This window comes from Oenanthe melanoleuca, chromosome 1 (genome assembly GCF_029582105.1).
Source record: "Oenanthe melanoleuca isolate GR-GAL-2019-014 chromosome 1, OMel1.0, whole genome shotgun sequence".
In the NCBI taxonomy this organism is placed as follows: Eukaryota; Metazoa; Chordata; class Aves; order Passeriformes; family Muscicapidae; genus Oenanthe; species Oenanthe melanoleuca.
In genome coordinates, this window is record NC_079333.1 from 51,465,796 (window position 1) to 51,483,406 (window position 17,611).

General features: G+C 43.5%; 1 protein-coding gene across 1 annotated transcript in view; it reads right to left on the reverse strand.

Moving 5' to 3' along the window:
- The window catches only part of FAM124A (family with sequence similarity 124 member A), a 36,164-nt gene extending 23,213 nt beyond the window's left edge, over positions 1–12,951 (reverse strand). Inside the window, exons 1-2 of the mRNA XM_056498045.1 lie at positions 12,893–12,951; positions 3,139–3,170 (exon numbers count right to left, since the gene is read on the reverse strand). Coding sequence (XP_056354020.1) covers positions 3,139–3,170; positions 12,893–12,951 — 91 coding nt within the window. The remainder of the gene's footprint in view (positions 1–3,138; positions 3,171–12,892) is intronic.
- Positions 12,952–17,611: the final 4,660 nt, after the last annotated feature.

The window sequence follows — 17,611 nt, forward strand, 5'->3', positions numbered from 1 at the left end:
TTATATACTTGGTCTCTATATGTTGTATTTCAGGTAAAGGTCCCTTCTGTGGGTGTGAGCACATTCTCTCTCATATAGAATTAGGGATTCCTAATGGTAACTGAAAATCATAATTGTAAAGGTAAGTGAAAGTATTAGGAAAAAGAAGGTTAATACATTTCCTAGATTAATGAAGAGCACACCAATAGGCAAAATATCCCAACAAGATAAAGACTCTTTCTCCTAAAGAACAAATGTAAAAGTAACTACATATATCAGAATTCAAGTTAAAAAAAAGGTATTTCTCTTCACTGAAATCACACTGCTGAACCTTTGAAAGCTGTAATATGCCAGATGCATCATTCTGCAGAAAGGTTTGTGTGACCTTTTTACTCAATAAGACAGGGCAAAGTGGCACACAGTCACCCTGACAACAGCCAGATCCTGCACAGCAGGCACCTGCTGCCTTTTCTTGCTGAAATACACACACTCTGCAAACTCTGGTGCTCTTCTCCAAATTACCTACTGTACAAAACCACAAATATTAGGTGAATGCTGCCAGTAAAAAGCATTTTTGGTTGTCTGAAGCTGGGACACAAGGGCAAAGAAGAAAAGAAGTGAGAGGTTGCCTAAAACCCAAGGTCCAACCAATCCACCAGGCAGGGCTTTGAAGTGCTGAAGAAGTACACTGACCACAATAACTGCTGCCATGTGCTCAGGGAAAAAAGTACTAGAAATAAACACAGAATGATCCTGCCACTGCCATTTAGCAGCCAAAGAGGTTTTTCTTCTGACTTGGGGGGGTCTGGAATTCCTGTACAACTTTGCATTGGTGCAAAGTCCTGCAGTTTGCCCAGCTGCAGTTGATTCACCTGCTAAGTCTTGCTTAACCTTTTATTGGTATGGCTGTGAAAAACTGTTGTCCAGTGGAGTCAGTCCAGAAAATGAAAAGACTATTCATTTGTTAAACACTGAAACTGGAGCCTCACTGGTACCACCAAATAGGACCCCTGTAAAACAAAATTAGCCTGTAATCCTTCTGGTTTAGATAAACTCCATTAGAATAGAAGCTTCAGGTGAAGCAGCTGCAGGTAATGGAGATTCCTTCCTTCATAATTTACAACATCTTACTTTGTGCTTCTCTAGGGCCTAGCAGCATCATTGACTAGACTGCTTTCTGTACTGTGAATGATACCACCTATTGATTTTTTTCCCCAAAGAAATTTAAAGGTCCAAATCACCTTTAAAAAAAAAAAAAATCTCTCTTCTCCAACAATCTTTTTTAAAAAAATGTATTGCATACTCACTACCAGCCTCTGACATGAAAGTATTTCTATTTTACCAAAATTCTTTCATGTAACTGCTTCTGTTACTGCTGCAGTGTCTGACCAAACCAACCACAGAAACCCCTCAAAAGGCAAAGTTAAATACTGCTACTTGTGAAGCTCTATCACCATAATTTGCCTTGGAAGCAGAAAAGAGAAAGGAGGAGACTTTTCTGTCTCCTGAACTTGTGTGTCTTTGCTGGGATGATAATACCTCCTTGTACTGACAAATTACTGGTGTTGAAAGACAGCTGCAGTCACCACATCCACTGGAGAGCAGTGGCCAGCAGGACACTGAGGAGACACAGCTGACATGACACACTGTGGCTGCCACGTAACAAAGGGTTCATTCCCCTGGAAACACCTCATTTCATAAAAATCAAGGCTTACAAATGCAATTTGCTACCTTTACTTGTAAAATGTGCAGCAGTCATGCAGTTTTTAAGGGATTCAAACCAAGTTTTTAAATGAGAAATTTAAAACTTCTTGCACCTTGCCTTTTGAACTAATCTGCCTCCATTAAGCAAGTCAGTATGAGTCACCACCCTTTTAAAAAGTGGAGGAATTTGGCAGCATATTCCCCAAGCCACCATCTGAAATTGTGAGCTGAGAGGGTGCTGTGCCACACATCTGGTGTAAGCAGGCAAATCCAATATGCTTTCACTGTCACAGAGAAAATGATTGCCTGGGTTTTGCCTCCCAATCATTTCAAAAATTATGCCTGACAGCGAGAATCCAGAACTCTATTTAAACAACAGAACTGAGGGAAAAGCTGCACCAAATTCTCTCTTTCTCAGACACACACATGAGCAGATGGAGGGAAGACAGCGAGCTCCTTGCCAGGCACATCAGCTCAGGAGTCAGACATTATGAACACTGCCTCATCCAGCTCTTGCTGAAATCAATTAAAGCCTTCAGTGCAGACCACGGGAGATGGAGAACAACCACACTTCAGTCAGAATGTGTGAATGAGCAAACAACTGACAGCTTTCTTCCCCTCTGATTTTCATGGTGCTTAAAGATCCAGATTGTAAAACACAACTTGTCATCTAGGAGTTTTTGATGTGCTTGCTTGGCATAAATAAAGCTGATGTCTGTGTGTGAACTGGGGAGGCAGCCATCACTTCACACCAGGACAAGGAGAGATACCAGCAGTCATGCACGAATAAGCATCATTGCATTTCAAAGTGCTGTGGGTGCAGTGTGTTCTACAACTAAGGAAGTATGGAGTGAAAAAGTGTTCCTTGTTGCTTAAAAAAAATAATCATTTTGCACTGGTGAAAAATAAAGAAAAAATAATCCAAACACAGGAATTTTTCTTTTATCTGTTGGACAACGTGAAAATCAACTGGCATTGTAAATACCTAGAAAGACTGTGGCACTTACTAGAGCACCTACCATCTCTGAAATAAAAAACTACTTCACTAGAGTTGCTCTGAAGTGCTTTGTTGGCATCAGCTTACAATAAGCATTTAATTATTCCTGCATTCCCAGCTCTAATGACATTCATCACTGCAAACTCCTTTGGCCTGAGGGCCCATTCACACTGGCCCATACAGTGTCTATAGATTTTGTTCCCATTTTGCCTTGCATCCTTGTGAGTGCCAATATTTAAGACTTTACACATGGCTGTATTTTGGTCATAAATATTCAAAGAGTTTAATTTTCTATACTGTTTCTAGACATAGATCCAAGAAGAGATGGAATGGGGGCTTTACTGAGTCAAAGTGAATTCTGCCAATAACACCAGGTTGATGTTAATAAATATTAGCAAGCAGAAGAAAAAGAAAATACAATAAGCCATTTAAAAAAAGAATCTCAAAGTTATACTCACTGCTGGTAGAGGACATACGGCTGTACTCAGACCTGCAAGACAAAGATTTTAATTAGAATGCATTAAATATAAAAGATATAATTAAAAAATTACCAGAATTAACACACAGTGCTTATTGAAATAGTTTAATGCCCACTTACTACTCTTTTTGTGCTAAGAGAGTAACTGGAAAAGGTTTTGAATGCTGCTTCAGAAAAGCTGGCATCTCATGTGAATTTTGAAAATATGCAAGCAGAATGAGTAAAGTAACTCTGGTTTTATCTAGGGGTTATTCATGCTACCTAACTCTAGGTGTGGAAACAAAAGCTCAGAAGGCTCTCCATCATGAAGGAATAGTCTGCTTCAGACACAGGTTAGGAATAAAAGTCTACTTGAGTTTGTCTCAGCTCCTCTCCTTCCTCACTTTATGTCCTGTAAATGCTGCTTTGCAGATTATGCTTTTGGAGTTCTTTTTAGGAGAACTCTATTTGATGAGCAGAATTTTTATAGTTCTACAGTCACAACTGCCAGAGAAGGAAAAAAAATAGAATGACAAAATGTAAACATTCAGATGACAAATCTTTTTGCTTTAGTAGACCGTTTCCTTCTTGAAGACATCTCAATAAAACTATACAACCACTGGTTCTAGTTCAGGGCATACTGGATTATCTGTGAGAAAGTCAGAGCAGTTAAGTATTTTGAGCAACAGTACAAATAATTTTTTGGCTGCACATAAACTGAAACTCCTAAAAACCCCATTCTGAGCTGATTGAAACAGCCCATTTGTGTCCTGAAGATTCAGAAATAATAAGGTAAAACAAACGTGCCACCACTTAATATTTAAGAGGGGAAAAAGTAATTCCCAGAGCAGAGGCCCTACCTATGACCTTTGAGTGTTTGGGGTTCAGGCTCTGCACTCACACTGGCTGGGTGCCCAGAGCAGACCCCATGCACCAGAGCACTCTGCCACCAGAACTCAGCACATGTGCCCTGCAGTGCCCTGAACAAGCACAGGGCTCAGGGAGCCCCGACACAGCTCTTGGATTCAAACCTAAATGCTTGTTCTATACAACAGTTGCAGCAAGCTTGCAACATTGCTTTAAATTAAAGAATCCACAGAGCCTTGACTCCCAAGAGATGTGTGTGGAAGTAGAGACCATCTAAGCATATTCTCAGGATACCCTCAGGCTCTAGGCTCCCAGGCAACCAAGGGAATAAAGGACACCAATCCCACATATCTATAGCATCTACTTTTAATTTTAATATGGACATATGTCTGCAGAAGAGAAAAGCAATTACAGTCATCCCCGTATTTCACAGCTTTGCACTCAGTACTCAGATGCCAAAACTACTGGTTGGGTGAGAAGATGAGGAACTACCCCCAATTCCTGCCAATCCTGCTGGGCTTGTGAAAGATGACATAACCTCAATTTTTCAGAAAACTCATGAAAAAATGACTCACCAATACCGTCAAGTGCCATGAGATTTTCACAGTTTTTGGAAAAGATCTGGACAATGCTGGGGAAAGAGATGCTGGTGGGAGCTTGCAGCTCTCTTCTTTGCTAATCCTGTATACTCTTAGCCACTTGGATAAGGCCAAGAGCAAGGAAACATCTTTGTCCAGAGGCAGAGACCACAGGTTTAGGTCATTAGCAGCCACTCTCAGGCACCCCACAGAGAGCTGCTCCACAGCAGCTCCTCCGTGAATCGAGTGCTGCCCCTCAACCAGTTCCCCCAGGACCCTTATGTAGCTGGGAAGGGCAGAGGCAGTAAGGACATTGTTATCCCAAATGTGATCTCACACTGGTGCCATGTACAGCACCAATTTACACACCAAGAGGAGGTGTTTCCATTTCTTTTGTCTGATTTCTGCAAAGCAGGGAGCTGGTGTGGGCCACAACAGGCTGGCTCCCTGATCATCAAAGCTCCACACCACTCATACATTTCAGCAAGCAAAGAAATCAGGGTTCATTTACTGCCAGTCATACAGTCCTGTTACTGCTCAGTATTCTACCTTCTCTTGTGAGTTCTGCCAAATGTGGCCCATGAATTCTGCTTTTTTGTGCCCACTCACAGCAGCACACCCCTGTCCCCAGGCTTTGCTAACCTGCCCCTAGATCTGACACCACTGAAGCACATCAAGCCCTAAAACTTACCAAGGCAATTCTACTGACTGATAAATTCTAATTTATCTTTCTAACTCCTGGACATCAACATGAGCAGAGAAGGAGACCTTCTTGTTCCTACTGTTGGGCAATGCACACACCACTGCTCTGGCTCTGGGCAGGGACCAAGGGAAGTGGTGCCAGGGGCTGGCTAAGGTGCTATGCAGCCCATAAAATCAAATAGTATTTGCAGCAGCAAGTCACATCAGTGTCATTTGGCACCATGTATATTTGAAAGGGTGTGAAAACTGTGTAACATGTCACTCTTCATAAGCCTAGAGGCAAGCAATATACATCCAGCTGCCTCCAAGCATCCCAAGCAAGGATTCATTTAGTCTGCACTTCTGTTTGAAAACAGCCTGGGGCTGTCCTTCAATGTATCTATGTTCAGCACTTGGCAGCTAATTCAAAATGAATCTGCACTGCTTGTATTTCGGAAGGAAGCAAGACAACATTTTGCCTTTTGCTTACTGCAAGTTGGAACAGCATCCTATTACTTCACACTGTTATTATCCCAAAGTGCTGCAGGCACATTATAGGACATGGAGAATTAATGAGTCCTGAACTGAGGGAGTAGCAGCCTATGTACATGCAGGACTTTAAAAATGAAACAAGAGGAAAAATAAAAAGATGGGGGGTGAGAAAGGAGGAGACAACAGTGTGCTTGGAGACTAACTGCACAGACACATTTTAATAGACTTTAGAATTGTATTGCAGGAGTTTTTTTTTGTAGTTCTAATATGGTTCAAGCTAATATTTAATTCATGTTTGTTGCATAACTGGCATCCACAAATTAAAAAAAAGGGTAATTAGGCTCAAAGGCTTATGTCAAACACAGATACTGAAATGAGAGCTGTACCCTCCTCTACTGTCAATAAAAGAGAGGTCTGAAATATCCCTAGTTGTTGTCTAGACAAGAAGCCTACAGAAACCACATTTCTAATGTAGAACTCTAGGCCACATGGCTAAAACCATATGGGATGAATAGGAGTCTCTCTGTGTGCTCTCAGGACCTGAATCACCTTTTTTTCTCCCTCCAGCTCCTTTCTTTGTCTTGAATCTAGTCCTTGAGAACAAAAAAAAAAAAAAAAACCAAACAAAACCAAACTGAACAGCACTAGCAAAATCATTATTGTTCTCAAAATATTAGAAGAAACCATTTAGATTCATGGAATACATTGGTAAGTGGCTTATAAATTAATTTTTTTTCTTAGACATTAATTTTTTTTCTTTCAGCTATTTAGGACACTCAATTCTGAAGTTAGTATAAGTCTTTTAAGCTTTTTAGACTGGCGCACACAACATTCCCTTACAAAATCATGCATTAGAAAAATCAAATACTGAAATAAACAACTCCTGGGGCATACAGGCTCTGCAGACATCAGGTAACTGTGTTCCTTTCTGTTCTTTTCATTCCTGTTTTAAACATCCTGAGTATTGCCTTCTATCATTTCCCTTGGAAGAGGATTTTCCCAACAGGATAACTCAAGAGTAAAGCACTCCTGTGCTTTAATGGTGACACCTGGGATCACACTGGGGCTCACAGGTTCCAGGCCTATTATGTGGTCTTGCAGTCAGCTATTTCCTCTGATAGATGTTAGATTATAGACAAAAGGAAAAAAAAATCCATGACAGAAGGTGAACAAATAGAGGACTGTTCCCTTTACAGGCACATAATGAGAAGAAAATTATCAAACAGGGTATTGAACCAGTGTGAGGCACTGAAAAGGAAGGCTTATAGCTCAGTCAAAAGACATATCAGTCTGGAGAGAAAAGGTGCTCAATGGTCAGCCCACCAGCAAAGAGGAGCTGTGAAGATGTCAAGAGAAGCCTGTGATAAAGGTGGGACCTCAATTCCCATTACCACCATTGAAGGATCTGACTTGTGCTTTATTAGACCTGGTAAGAGCATCAGGAGCACAAAAGATATTGAACAATCCTCTGAGATCTGTGTGCACCTCTCACTGCTGATTGTCGATACAGAGCCTCAAAATATCCAAGAGAGGGAAGCATTCCACTGAATACCAGCAAGAAGCTGCTAGTGCACCTTGCAGCTGCTGAGTGTGGTACATAAAAACACTGTAAGCCCGTTTATTTGGGTGAGAGCACAGCTCTTTTACAGCTCTGGCTCACACAATGCAGCAATGCAACTCCAGCATGACACGGTGCTTGGGTTCCTTGGGCACTGTGGCACAGCACCATGTTATCACAGCTACAGCACTGCCAGCTGCAGCCATAAACAAACAGTCCCAAGGGAGCTGCCTGGGAGCCAGGCCAAGTGCCCTGAGCACTCTGCACCTGTACCAGTAAAACCTTTGCCTTCCAAAACACCCTGGCAAGCTGTCTGCTGGGAATGATCCCTGAACCATGGCAACGTGGAAAACAAGCTCCTGGCCCATGGTAAAACATACCCAGAAGGACATGGGAGAGAGCTAGCTGGCCCCATTCAAACTGATGCCATCAAACCATTTTAAGGATCCAACAATATGGAAAATTGTCCTGTGCTCAGGGATACCCCTACATGCTGTTTAATGCACTGGTGTGGCTGGAGCCAAGGTCTCTGAGCTGTGCAACAGCCCCAAAGGCAGCCTGCTGTGTGAAACAAACACATCTCAAGTAGTTCTAACATAACACTATACCCCAACATGCCTGCAGTCTCCATTGCAAGGGCTCCTTAATCTCTCTCCCCAAAATGAAATAGTGGAAAGTTTACAATCTCTTCCACTCTCTGCATCCTTTGCTTGCCTAGGACTGATGGAATGGAACCTGCTGGATCCACATTTCCCATGCCTTCTCTACCTAGAGTAGTGGCACATTTCACTGTTTCATATTAAGTACTGTATTTAATAGCTTCTTTTCCTTCCCTCCCTCAGAAAGTGCACCACAGGGCACACACATTTTATAGCAGTTAAAGCTTCAGACATAAATTAGAAAGTTTGGCTTTATAGCTCTGTCCTGGGTTTCTTATCACCAAATTCCTGCAGGTCAGATTGCAATCTGCTTCACTAATACCAGTCCAGCACAAATCTGTTACCCTCATGGTGCTTCTACTTGAGAGTTACTCACAGCAACTTGTCTCTGAACTCCTTGCTCTGGATTTCCAGGCAAGTGACAAAGGCAGATGATGGATTCCCTTTAGGCAGCTCTAACCAGTACACTCTGGGGCTTATTACCAACAGCAATGCTTGAGACTCCACGTGAGAGACACCATTGTTGCATAAGGTATGAAAAGTTGTGTGTCATCTTCCAGAAAGCACCTGATGAGGCAGGAGCACCCTGTGCTTTAGTGAGCACACCTGGCTGCACACCCTGCTCACCTCTCCCTCACAGAGCACTCCCAGAGGGACACATCAGCTGGCATGTACCCACCCATCCCAGACCTCCTCCTGAGGTCCTGGGTCTCTTAATTAACAACAGAACAAATCTAATTTATACCAAACATCAAACATTCACACAGCTACACTTAGCTGAGGTGAACCTTGCTGCTTGCTGGGACCTAAAAATTACAGATTCAGCACAGAACTCACAGCCTCCAGAATGTGACTTAAAGGCTGTTTCAGCCTTGCTTTCCGTGCCTTGCTCCAGTGCCTGGCACTCACAGGTCTGCCTGCCCTGATGTCCAACGAAGCAGCTTCACTTCACTGAGTAAATCTGGTTGGAAATGGTGCCCAGTTTGTGACAAACAGCTCAACTTTACGTTATTTAAATGTCAAATCAGAGACAACTTGAGTTTCATGGCATATCTGGACTGATGGCTCTGTATGTGAAGTGAAAGTGTCAGCAGAAAACCCACAGCAAAACGACCTCCAATACCCAAACCAAAACAAAAGAAGCCCCAAGGTAAAAATAGGCCCTAAAATAGCTTTCAACATCAGTGGTTTGTGTTCCTGTGAGTTTCTCACAGATGCATGAAATATGTGACAAGAGAGTGACATGTCAGTTTGTAGGACTGCCACACGAAGTCATAAGAGTTGAATTCCTTAAAGTCAGAAACATGAGACAGGAAAGCAACCTCTCATCCCAATAAACCATTCAACTATTCATTTGATAATTTAAGTGACCTATTCTGACTGAGGACATACATGGATTACAGTATTCTTGATATTTTACCTCTAAGTGGGGTAAAACTTCATATATACATATATATATATACATATATATATATATACATATATATATTCATAGGCAGCCTTATCTTCTATTAACAAGTGTATTTTCTACTTTAGAACCCCACACCTTTTACTGAACTACAACAATTAAAGAAAGGTTTTTTTGATCTGCTTAAGAGGTAAGTTAACAGAGGCTCAAACAATTTGTGACTCGGCCAGGATCAGTAAGCTAATGAATAAAGTGTGACCCTTTTAAGACATGGGCTCTTACAGCTGCCTAAGAGAACAAGTAAACTTCTGCTGGGAACTGTCATGGATGTTGAAATGTTGAGAACATTGATGTTTAGGACTGACAAACTACCTGTTTTTCCACATTCACTTGGGGTATTGGTCCTTAATGCAGTGAATTAAACTGATGCTTTGTCCTTGATACCAGTGGTAGCCAATCTGTCTCCTTGCCTCAAAATCAGGCATGCCTAACAACTTCTAAAATTGCCTTAGTTTGTCATCTTTGCTCTGCTGTTCGAAGACAGTGAAATAATGGTATTTGCATGGCTTGTAAAATGAAGAAAATGTTAAAATTAATATTTCTACAATTCATTTTAAGTAACTGTTATTTTTCTCACTTTTTTGTTTTTCTTTGCCATTTAACTACAGTTCTGTAAATCTACACATTAACCTTCTCTTCAATCTTTCTTTCACTTGTTTTTCCTCTCTGTTTTATTTCTATAAAAGACCACAGAAAGACTATATTAGTTTTCCTAAAATGTCAGGTTGTATAGTAAAAATCCACTACTAAGACCATTACCAGAGAAAGCACTGTGTCCCATACTTCTGGACCAAAAGTTTAAGAGTAGCAGATGAAATAAGGTTTTTATACCAAAAACTCCCAAAATGTGTTTCCTGAGAAGATACAATTTGTATAGGCAAAGTGTCTCAGATCAGGGATGGTGAAACTATCTCAAATCTCATTAATAAACAGCCAATATAAACTAATTGGCTTATATGTTCTGCACCCTTTATTTAGGTACTTGACAACACCAGCTCAATCCATTCTTATTGGATTCAAGAACTCCAAATATGCTATTTTTGTTCAGAAGACTCTTTGCCAACACTATTTACCAAGGCAAATGCAGTAAGAGGAACATATTTTCCAAAGGATTAGGAAAATGAAGGGTTTGAATTGTAATTGATCTTGCCTTTAGCAGAGAGTTTTGCCTGCTTTTGTAGCTGGCAGCCACAACAAAACCTTAAGCAACATATGCCCTGTGGAGTACTTGATGTGTTCAATTTGTTAGCTGCTCTAAGCAGCTTCAGCAGCCCAGGCTCCTGCAAGAGCTCACACATCATTACATACAATCATTGAGATGACAAGGGCGTGCAGTGCCTGGATTTACCACAGTCACTATCCACTATTGTTCCCTGAGTGACAGAAAGGGACCACTCCATGCAAAACTGTTACTGAACCACTCTGACAGTTGCTCCTCCTTATTCTTTCAGAGGATGATTGCTGAAGCTCAGAATAGTTAATTAATTTTTTTTTTTTTAATTTTTTTTACCCTTGAGTAATTGGAGAAAAAGGAGTACAGTTCAATTTAGCAATAGCTGTGATGGGCCTGAGACAATGCAAATACATCTTCTGGTAACAGGGAAAAGCAAGTGCTGTGAACAGTTGGTTTGGTGAGAAAGCTGAAATATAAACATTGTGAAAGAGACATACGCACCATGTTTATCAGAATTAAATAGCTGCTAAACAAAACTAAAAATAATAATTGAAATGCAGAGACCCATTGCTTTTCAAAATAAACGTCAGTGCAAAGCACTGCAGTTATTAATTGCCATATGTCATTGTTCAAATTCCTCAGCCAGACTCTTCCACAAACCTATATTTCCAGTGTCACACACAGGGCAGAGATGCTTCATAAAATCATCAGCTTTTGCACCTCATCAACACCAGACACAAGCAGCTGTCCCTGAGGTCTAAAGGCTAATGTCACCAGCTGGGTCAAATCCTTCCAAGTGCATGTCCCAAGGAAATCCAGGTTTTTCCATTACAGATAAATACAGCAAATTAAGAGTGACTTGACCAATCAAGGGGTTTCTGAGCTTTGAACCAGGCATGAGTTCACTGATTACTTTATCTTCCTTTTACCCATGTCCCTAATGGGCACTAACCTATATCTGGAAAAGAGGCCTGGATTTTTTCATCTGAACTTAAGTCACATAAAGTATTTTAAAGCTTTTACTACTAGGTGCACCCACAATACAAGGTGATGGGAAAAGTCCTTAACTTCTCAGACTACAGAAGAGATTAAAAAATTATTTGAATTACTAGCTGGATGTATGAAAAAGATTATCATATGCCATTTTCACCTTTTAGATTTTTATTTGAAATATTGCTACTTCAGTTTGGTGTTGTACACCTGACACCACTGTGCAAGAAGTAGCTTTACAGTTTTGCAGGAGTCAGCCTAGAGGCCAAAGAAGATGCATCAGGCAAGGAGCTTGGAGAGAAACAGCTGGAGGAGCAGGGAGTGAGGAGAATAATACTCAGGAAAGAGCAGCCTTAGCAGGAGTATGCAAACTCCTTTTGCCCTTCTGGAGGCAGAGGAGGATCAAAGGCTCACTGCCATTCCTGACAAGATACCATGGCAGCAGCATGTAGGACAGGCTAGAAAGCATTTCTCTTTCTCTCCCACAGAGATGGGCTGAAGGTGTGAGCTGAATGGGAGATCCCATGGATCACCCTTGCAGCTCCATTAACTCAGAAGTCATCCAGCTAATAAACACAGCACACCTCTGGCAGCAGGGTCATGAAGTCAGGGGGAAAAAATAAAGTTTCCTTGACTGAGATGACATTACCAGAAAAGTTCATAGCAGTTCACAGGTTAGCATGGTGAGTATCACAACGAAAATCACAACAGCAACCCACTTTCAGGGTGCCTACAAATCTAACTTGCTTTTGTAGAAGGCTCTCCATGGTCCTTCTAAGGAGTCAGTTCTCCCTGCCTGATGCTGTCTGGGTGTCACTGCCAGAAGGAGAGGACAGGTCCTGGACACGCTTCCAGACTATTTCATCGGCACTATCCCTGGGATACAGGTGCGGTGCCGAGCCCTGAGCAGCGCATCCTCAGCCCGCGGAGCAGAGCGCGGGCAGCACCGCCGAGCCCCCACAGCGTGCTCTGGGGATCAGACTAAAATCCCACAGCCACGGCCTCTCCGAGCCTTCCTCCCCGTGTGCAGCAGCACGGCGGCGGGGACTGCTCCACCGCAGGGAACGCCAGCTCCCCGGGGCAGGGGGAGCACGGTGATGCCTCGCCGGGGGTCACGCCGGAGGAGTCCCTGGACGGCAGGAGCACCGGAAAGGCAAGCCAAGGAGTCTCGGGGCAGACCGGGATGCTGCCGGCCGCCGGAGGGAAGCTCAGCCCGGGACACGAAGCCGCCAACCCAGCCCAGCCCCGCCGGCAACAAGTGCAGCCCGGGAGAGCCGCCCGCACTCACCCGCCCGTCTCCGCGCCCGAGTCCACGCACTCCTCCTCGCCGCCGGGAGGCTTCTCCATGGCGGCGGGGCTGGGGGGCTCCGCGCCCGCCCTGCGCGACACAGAGAGCCGCCACAGCCAGAGCAGCGACAGCAGAGACAGCGGCAGCAGCGCCAGCGAGAGCAGAGACAGCGACAGAGACAGCAGCGCCAGCGAGAGCAGCGCTCGCTCGGCCGGCCCGGCCCCCGCCCCGCGCCGGGGGAGGCACCGCCCGCCGCGCCCGCTCCCTCCTGCGGGCCCGGCCCGGGCACGGCCGGCCCTGCCCTGCCCTGGCCCTGTCCCTGTCCCTGTCCCTGCCCCTGCTCTGCCCTGCCCCTGCCCTGCCCTGCCCCTGTCCCTGTCCCTGCTCCCTGCCCCTGCCCCTGCCCCTGCCCGTCCCTGTCCCTGCCCCTGCACCTGCCCCTGTCCCTGCCCCTGCCCCTGTCCCTGTCCCTGTCCCTGCTCTGCCCCTGCCCCTGCCCCTGTCCCTGCCCCTGCTCTGCCCTGCCCCTGTCCCTGCCCCTGTCCTGCCCCTGCCCCTGCCCTGCACCTGCCCGTCCCTGTCCCTGCCCCTGCCCGTCCCTGCCCCTGCCCCTGCCCCTGCCCCTGCCCCTGCCCCTGCCCCTGCACCTGCACCTGCCCCTGCCCCTGTCCCTGTCTCTGCCCCTGTCCCTGCCCCTGCCCCTGCTCCTGCCCCTGTCCCTGCCAGCCGGGACACCGCGGGCACAGCCTGCCCTGCCCCTGCCAGCCGAACCGGGACACCGCCTCCGGGGGCTGCTGGCTCCGAAACTCCTTCAGCACCTTCACCGCCGCACATCAGTGCTTCCCGGGCTAAAGGTGCAGCGCTCCATGTCCAGTGGAAGTCAAGAGAGGCTGTTGGATGTATGGACATCCTCACTATCCATGCGGTCTTGGAATATCCGCTGTTACAGCCTTTAATTTGAAGTCTTGTGCTGAGCTTTCGCCAGCCTCCCCAGTGCTGCCCGTCGCTTGTTTATTTACATCGAATACAGTAACTTTGAACTTACACACAGAGACGGTCAAGAGGTGGTTTCCAACCTGATGAGAGTTTCCATAATGATGCAAAAGGAGCGTTTAGAAGCATTTTGAATGCTGCCTGTGAGGAGATGCTGATATGGGAAAGCTGAGTGGTAGTGTCTATAGAGTGAGAGTAAAGGGAGAAGTTGTAGGTGTGCTCCTGTATCATGTCATGCATGTCTACTCATTTTGTGTTTGGAAGTGAACATCTATCTCTTTCCCTATCACTTGTAGAAGTGCAAATATCCACCCATGTAGGTGTGAACCAAGATCTCACCCAGCCAAAAAAACCCCAAAAAACCAAACAAGTCTTCCCTTAAATCACTGAGTCCACTCAGTCTGTGGCAGATTTTACAAGAGGATGGTGCAGAATTGATTTGTTAGCCAAGCTTTCTAACCTGGCAGACCAGCTCTTTGTCTCTTCTGAATCAGGTTCAACCACAAAACTGGGATGGGGTGCTCTGTGTTCCCCTCAATGTAGACACTGTGGGACAATTAAATCTACCCCATAACTGGAGGCCTCTTCCTTTAACATTTTGTGGAAAATGCTTTGGTGTGTTGGAATTTTCTCTTCAAAAATCTCTAACAATACCAAATTTCTATCAGCTGCAGGAAATGGCCACTTGCAGAAAGTGATTAGAAGTAAAAAAAAAAAAAGTATTTTTAATAAAAAATTATTTTCTTATACCTTTTCTTATTTATGTCTTACAAGAAAAAAGAAAAATAGTGAAAATCTTAACATTTAAGACATAAAACTGACAATAATATAAAAATAAACCACACAAAACAACATTCTATTGGTCTAAGAAATGCTAAACTGGTTTAGTTTGCCACCAATACTTTTATATCCATCTCTGCATTGCATGGCACTGCGGTCTCTCATTTCAAGCCTGCCAGTGGTCTCTCAAGTTGGATATGGCAGCACAAATTAATAGTGACACCTAGCATTGTTTAACAGGCTGAGTGTAGCTCATGCTGCTGTTGCCTCCAATAGTGCATAGCCCTGGTTCTAAATAAAATAAATAATAATAAATAATAAAATAATCTGGGTGTGGGTAGGACTCTTGTGAAATAAAAGGAATGGAGAGCACCTTGGGAAGAGCTGCCAAGGTGGTGTTGCCATGTTGTAGGAACAAGAGGTTGGTACCAAACCCCAAAGTCTTGTTATGAAACTGGTGAATTCCCATTGCTCCACCTTGGAGAGACACTGAGCTCATGTGCTGTCCTGTGGCCTCTCAGCATCACAGAAGGTCGACCCACTGAGTATCTTCAGAGCTTCTACTGTTAGTGAAGAATTAGTGAAAAAAATGCAGTATAGGAAAGTTGGTGTTTGATCCGCTTTGACTATTTGGTAAGGGTTTCATGCATGTCATTTTGGAAGAAGATAAATGATTTCTCATTTAACATTCCCATAAATATAAGGATTTAGGTATGGAATAAGCCTCCTCATTATTCCCTCTTCCATCCTCCCCCCAGCAAGTTGTTAAAAGCTAGTTTGGACAAAATGCTATAAATGGGGCTCATACAGAACAGTCCTGTGCAGACACCTACATAGTAATTCAGAACACATGGAAACAACCTATTCTGTGCTTTGTGACTGGTAAACTGCCATCCAAAACAATTTACTCACAAAATGAAATTAATACAATTTCTTTTAGGACTGGGACCAAAATGCTGTGCTTGCCTGGTTCCCAGCTTGCTAAAATTGAATCACCACATTCAGGTAGGAGACATTAATATTTTCAGAAACTCTGTGTCATTAGGGGATTCCCCTAAGGCTGGACAGAGGCAAAACCTAGGCAACAATTCTTGATTCCCAACTCAGAGCTCTGTTTTGGGTAAATATTTTATTCTCCATCACTGCAACAGCCACGGACAGCCCTGAGCCCCACAAAAGTGGTGTTGGTAGTCTCTGTTACCAGGACTGGACAGACCTGCTTGTCTCTCTGATTCTTAGCCTACACACATGCATTTATTTAGCTAGTGCAACTGTGCTTTAAAGCAGGTTGCTTTTATTTGCTCTTAAGAGTGGTTTCAAAGTGAAATAAACTGACTCTAGCCACCGTTGAACTGATTTAAGACGTAACCAAACCTCCTTAAATATTTAGAAATAGGTTTAGTTAAATTGATACATTTCTGTATATAAAATTTTAGGTGGTCAGCTAATAGATCTTTTCCATTTCTGACTTTTATTATTCTAGTTAGTTTTGTTTAAACACTGGCATATGAGGGGATCTGGAATAGATTTTATGCTGCATTTAAGATTAATTTATTCCATCTGTCCCAGGGAGGGGAAAAAGAAACATTCAAAGGAAATATATAATTAAGATAGTAAGTAAAGCTACCGCAAACTGTAGGTTCTCTTATTTATATATTTGCCCCATTTAACTCTGTTTTATTCTGGTCTTTCACATAATTATGGTGAAAAGGAGAATTCTCTGCATTAAATTCCAAGCATTTAAAAGACTTTAATGAATGAGGTGTTAACTCCTGCCCCTTACTTAGGTTCTCTCTGTTACCTGTGCTTTTCATTAGGTCCTCTCTGCTATTTATTAAAAAAAAAAAAAGAAGTCAAGTTTTAATTACTCCATTATACTTATGATGCTGTGATATCAGTTTAGAGACAAAGGTAATAGTGACAATATTTCTAAGTTAAATTTCCTCAAATTTCAAACCTTTCATTTAATAGCAGTGGCGGCAAGAACCCAGACACAAAAGTATCAGGAGACTTTGGATCTTCAAAGATGCCAAAAGAGTAAAGCATTCTGCTGTCAAAACCAAATTTCATGTGAAATGGACATTAGCTCTGTGGGAAGTTCTCTTTTTCCTACTTGCCTAGATCCAGATCTAAAATAGGACCTAAGGTACTTAAAAGAGGATGTAAAGCCAATTTTTATGACTGTGTTCAAATCTATTATCATGCTAAGTCCTACACAGTGGGTAATTAGGAGGTGTTTGCCTTCCAAAGAAACTGCCACTGTGTCTGGGGCTGTATGTGCAGATTGCCCAAGGTTAACCATTTTAGCCTGTATCAGCAAAGTCAAGCACCACCTAACTGCAGCCTCCATCTGCTGTAATCTCTGTCCTCACAGAAGCAGCTGCAGCAGCAGATCCTCCTTCGTCACACAGTGGTCTCAGCAACTGAGAGCACGGTGCAGGAGAGCTGCAGCCCCCAGCTGAGGAAAGGCAGACTGGAAAGATGAAGGTGAACCACATGGGATCATACAGGGACTAAGAGGAGGGGAAGCAAAAGCATCCATTTCCCTGATGAATCCACACTTGGATTCAAATTTCAATATCTTTTCTGCTCCCTGAGTTCTGTCTGCTGGGGTATCATCTTTCCTGCACCAGGAGGATGGAATGTGAGGAAGAGTGTAGCAGGGGTAGAGAGAGAGGAGAAAAATGTGTCCCTTTTCATATGACTGAAATTCTGGTGATAGGGGCGTTCTGTTAGAGGTAAAAGCACTCAATTATTTTCCTTTCATGCATTATTTTGGATCTCTCCCTTTTTCTGTGCAACTTCAAAACAAAAGGGGACAGATGCCACTGAACTTCCTTCTGGCATTATGCTATAAATTAGAGAGCCCTCTTAAAGGCTCTCTTGAGAGACAGACCAAGAACCTAGCTTAGCAGAGGATTCAGTACCATAGACAAAGAAACAGCA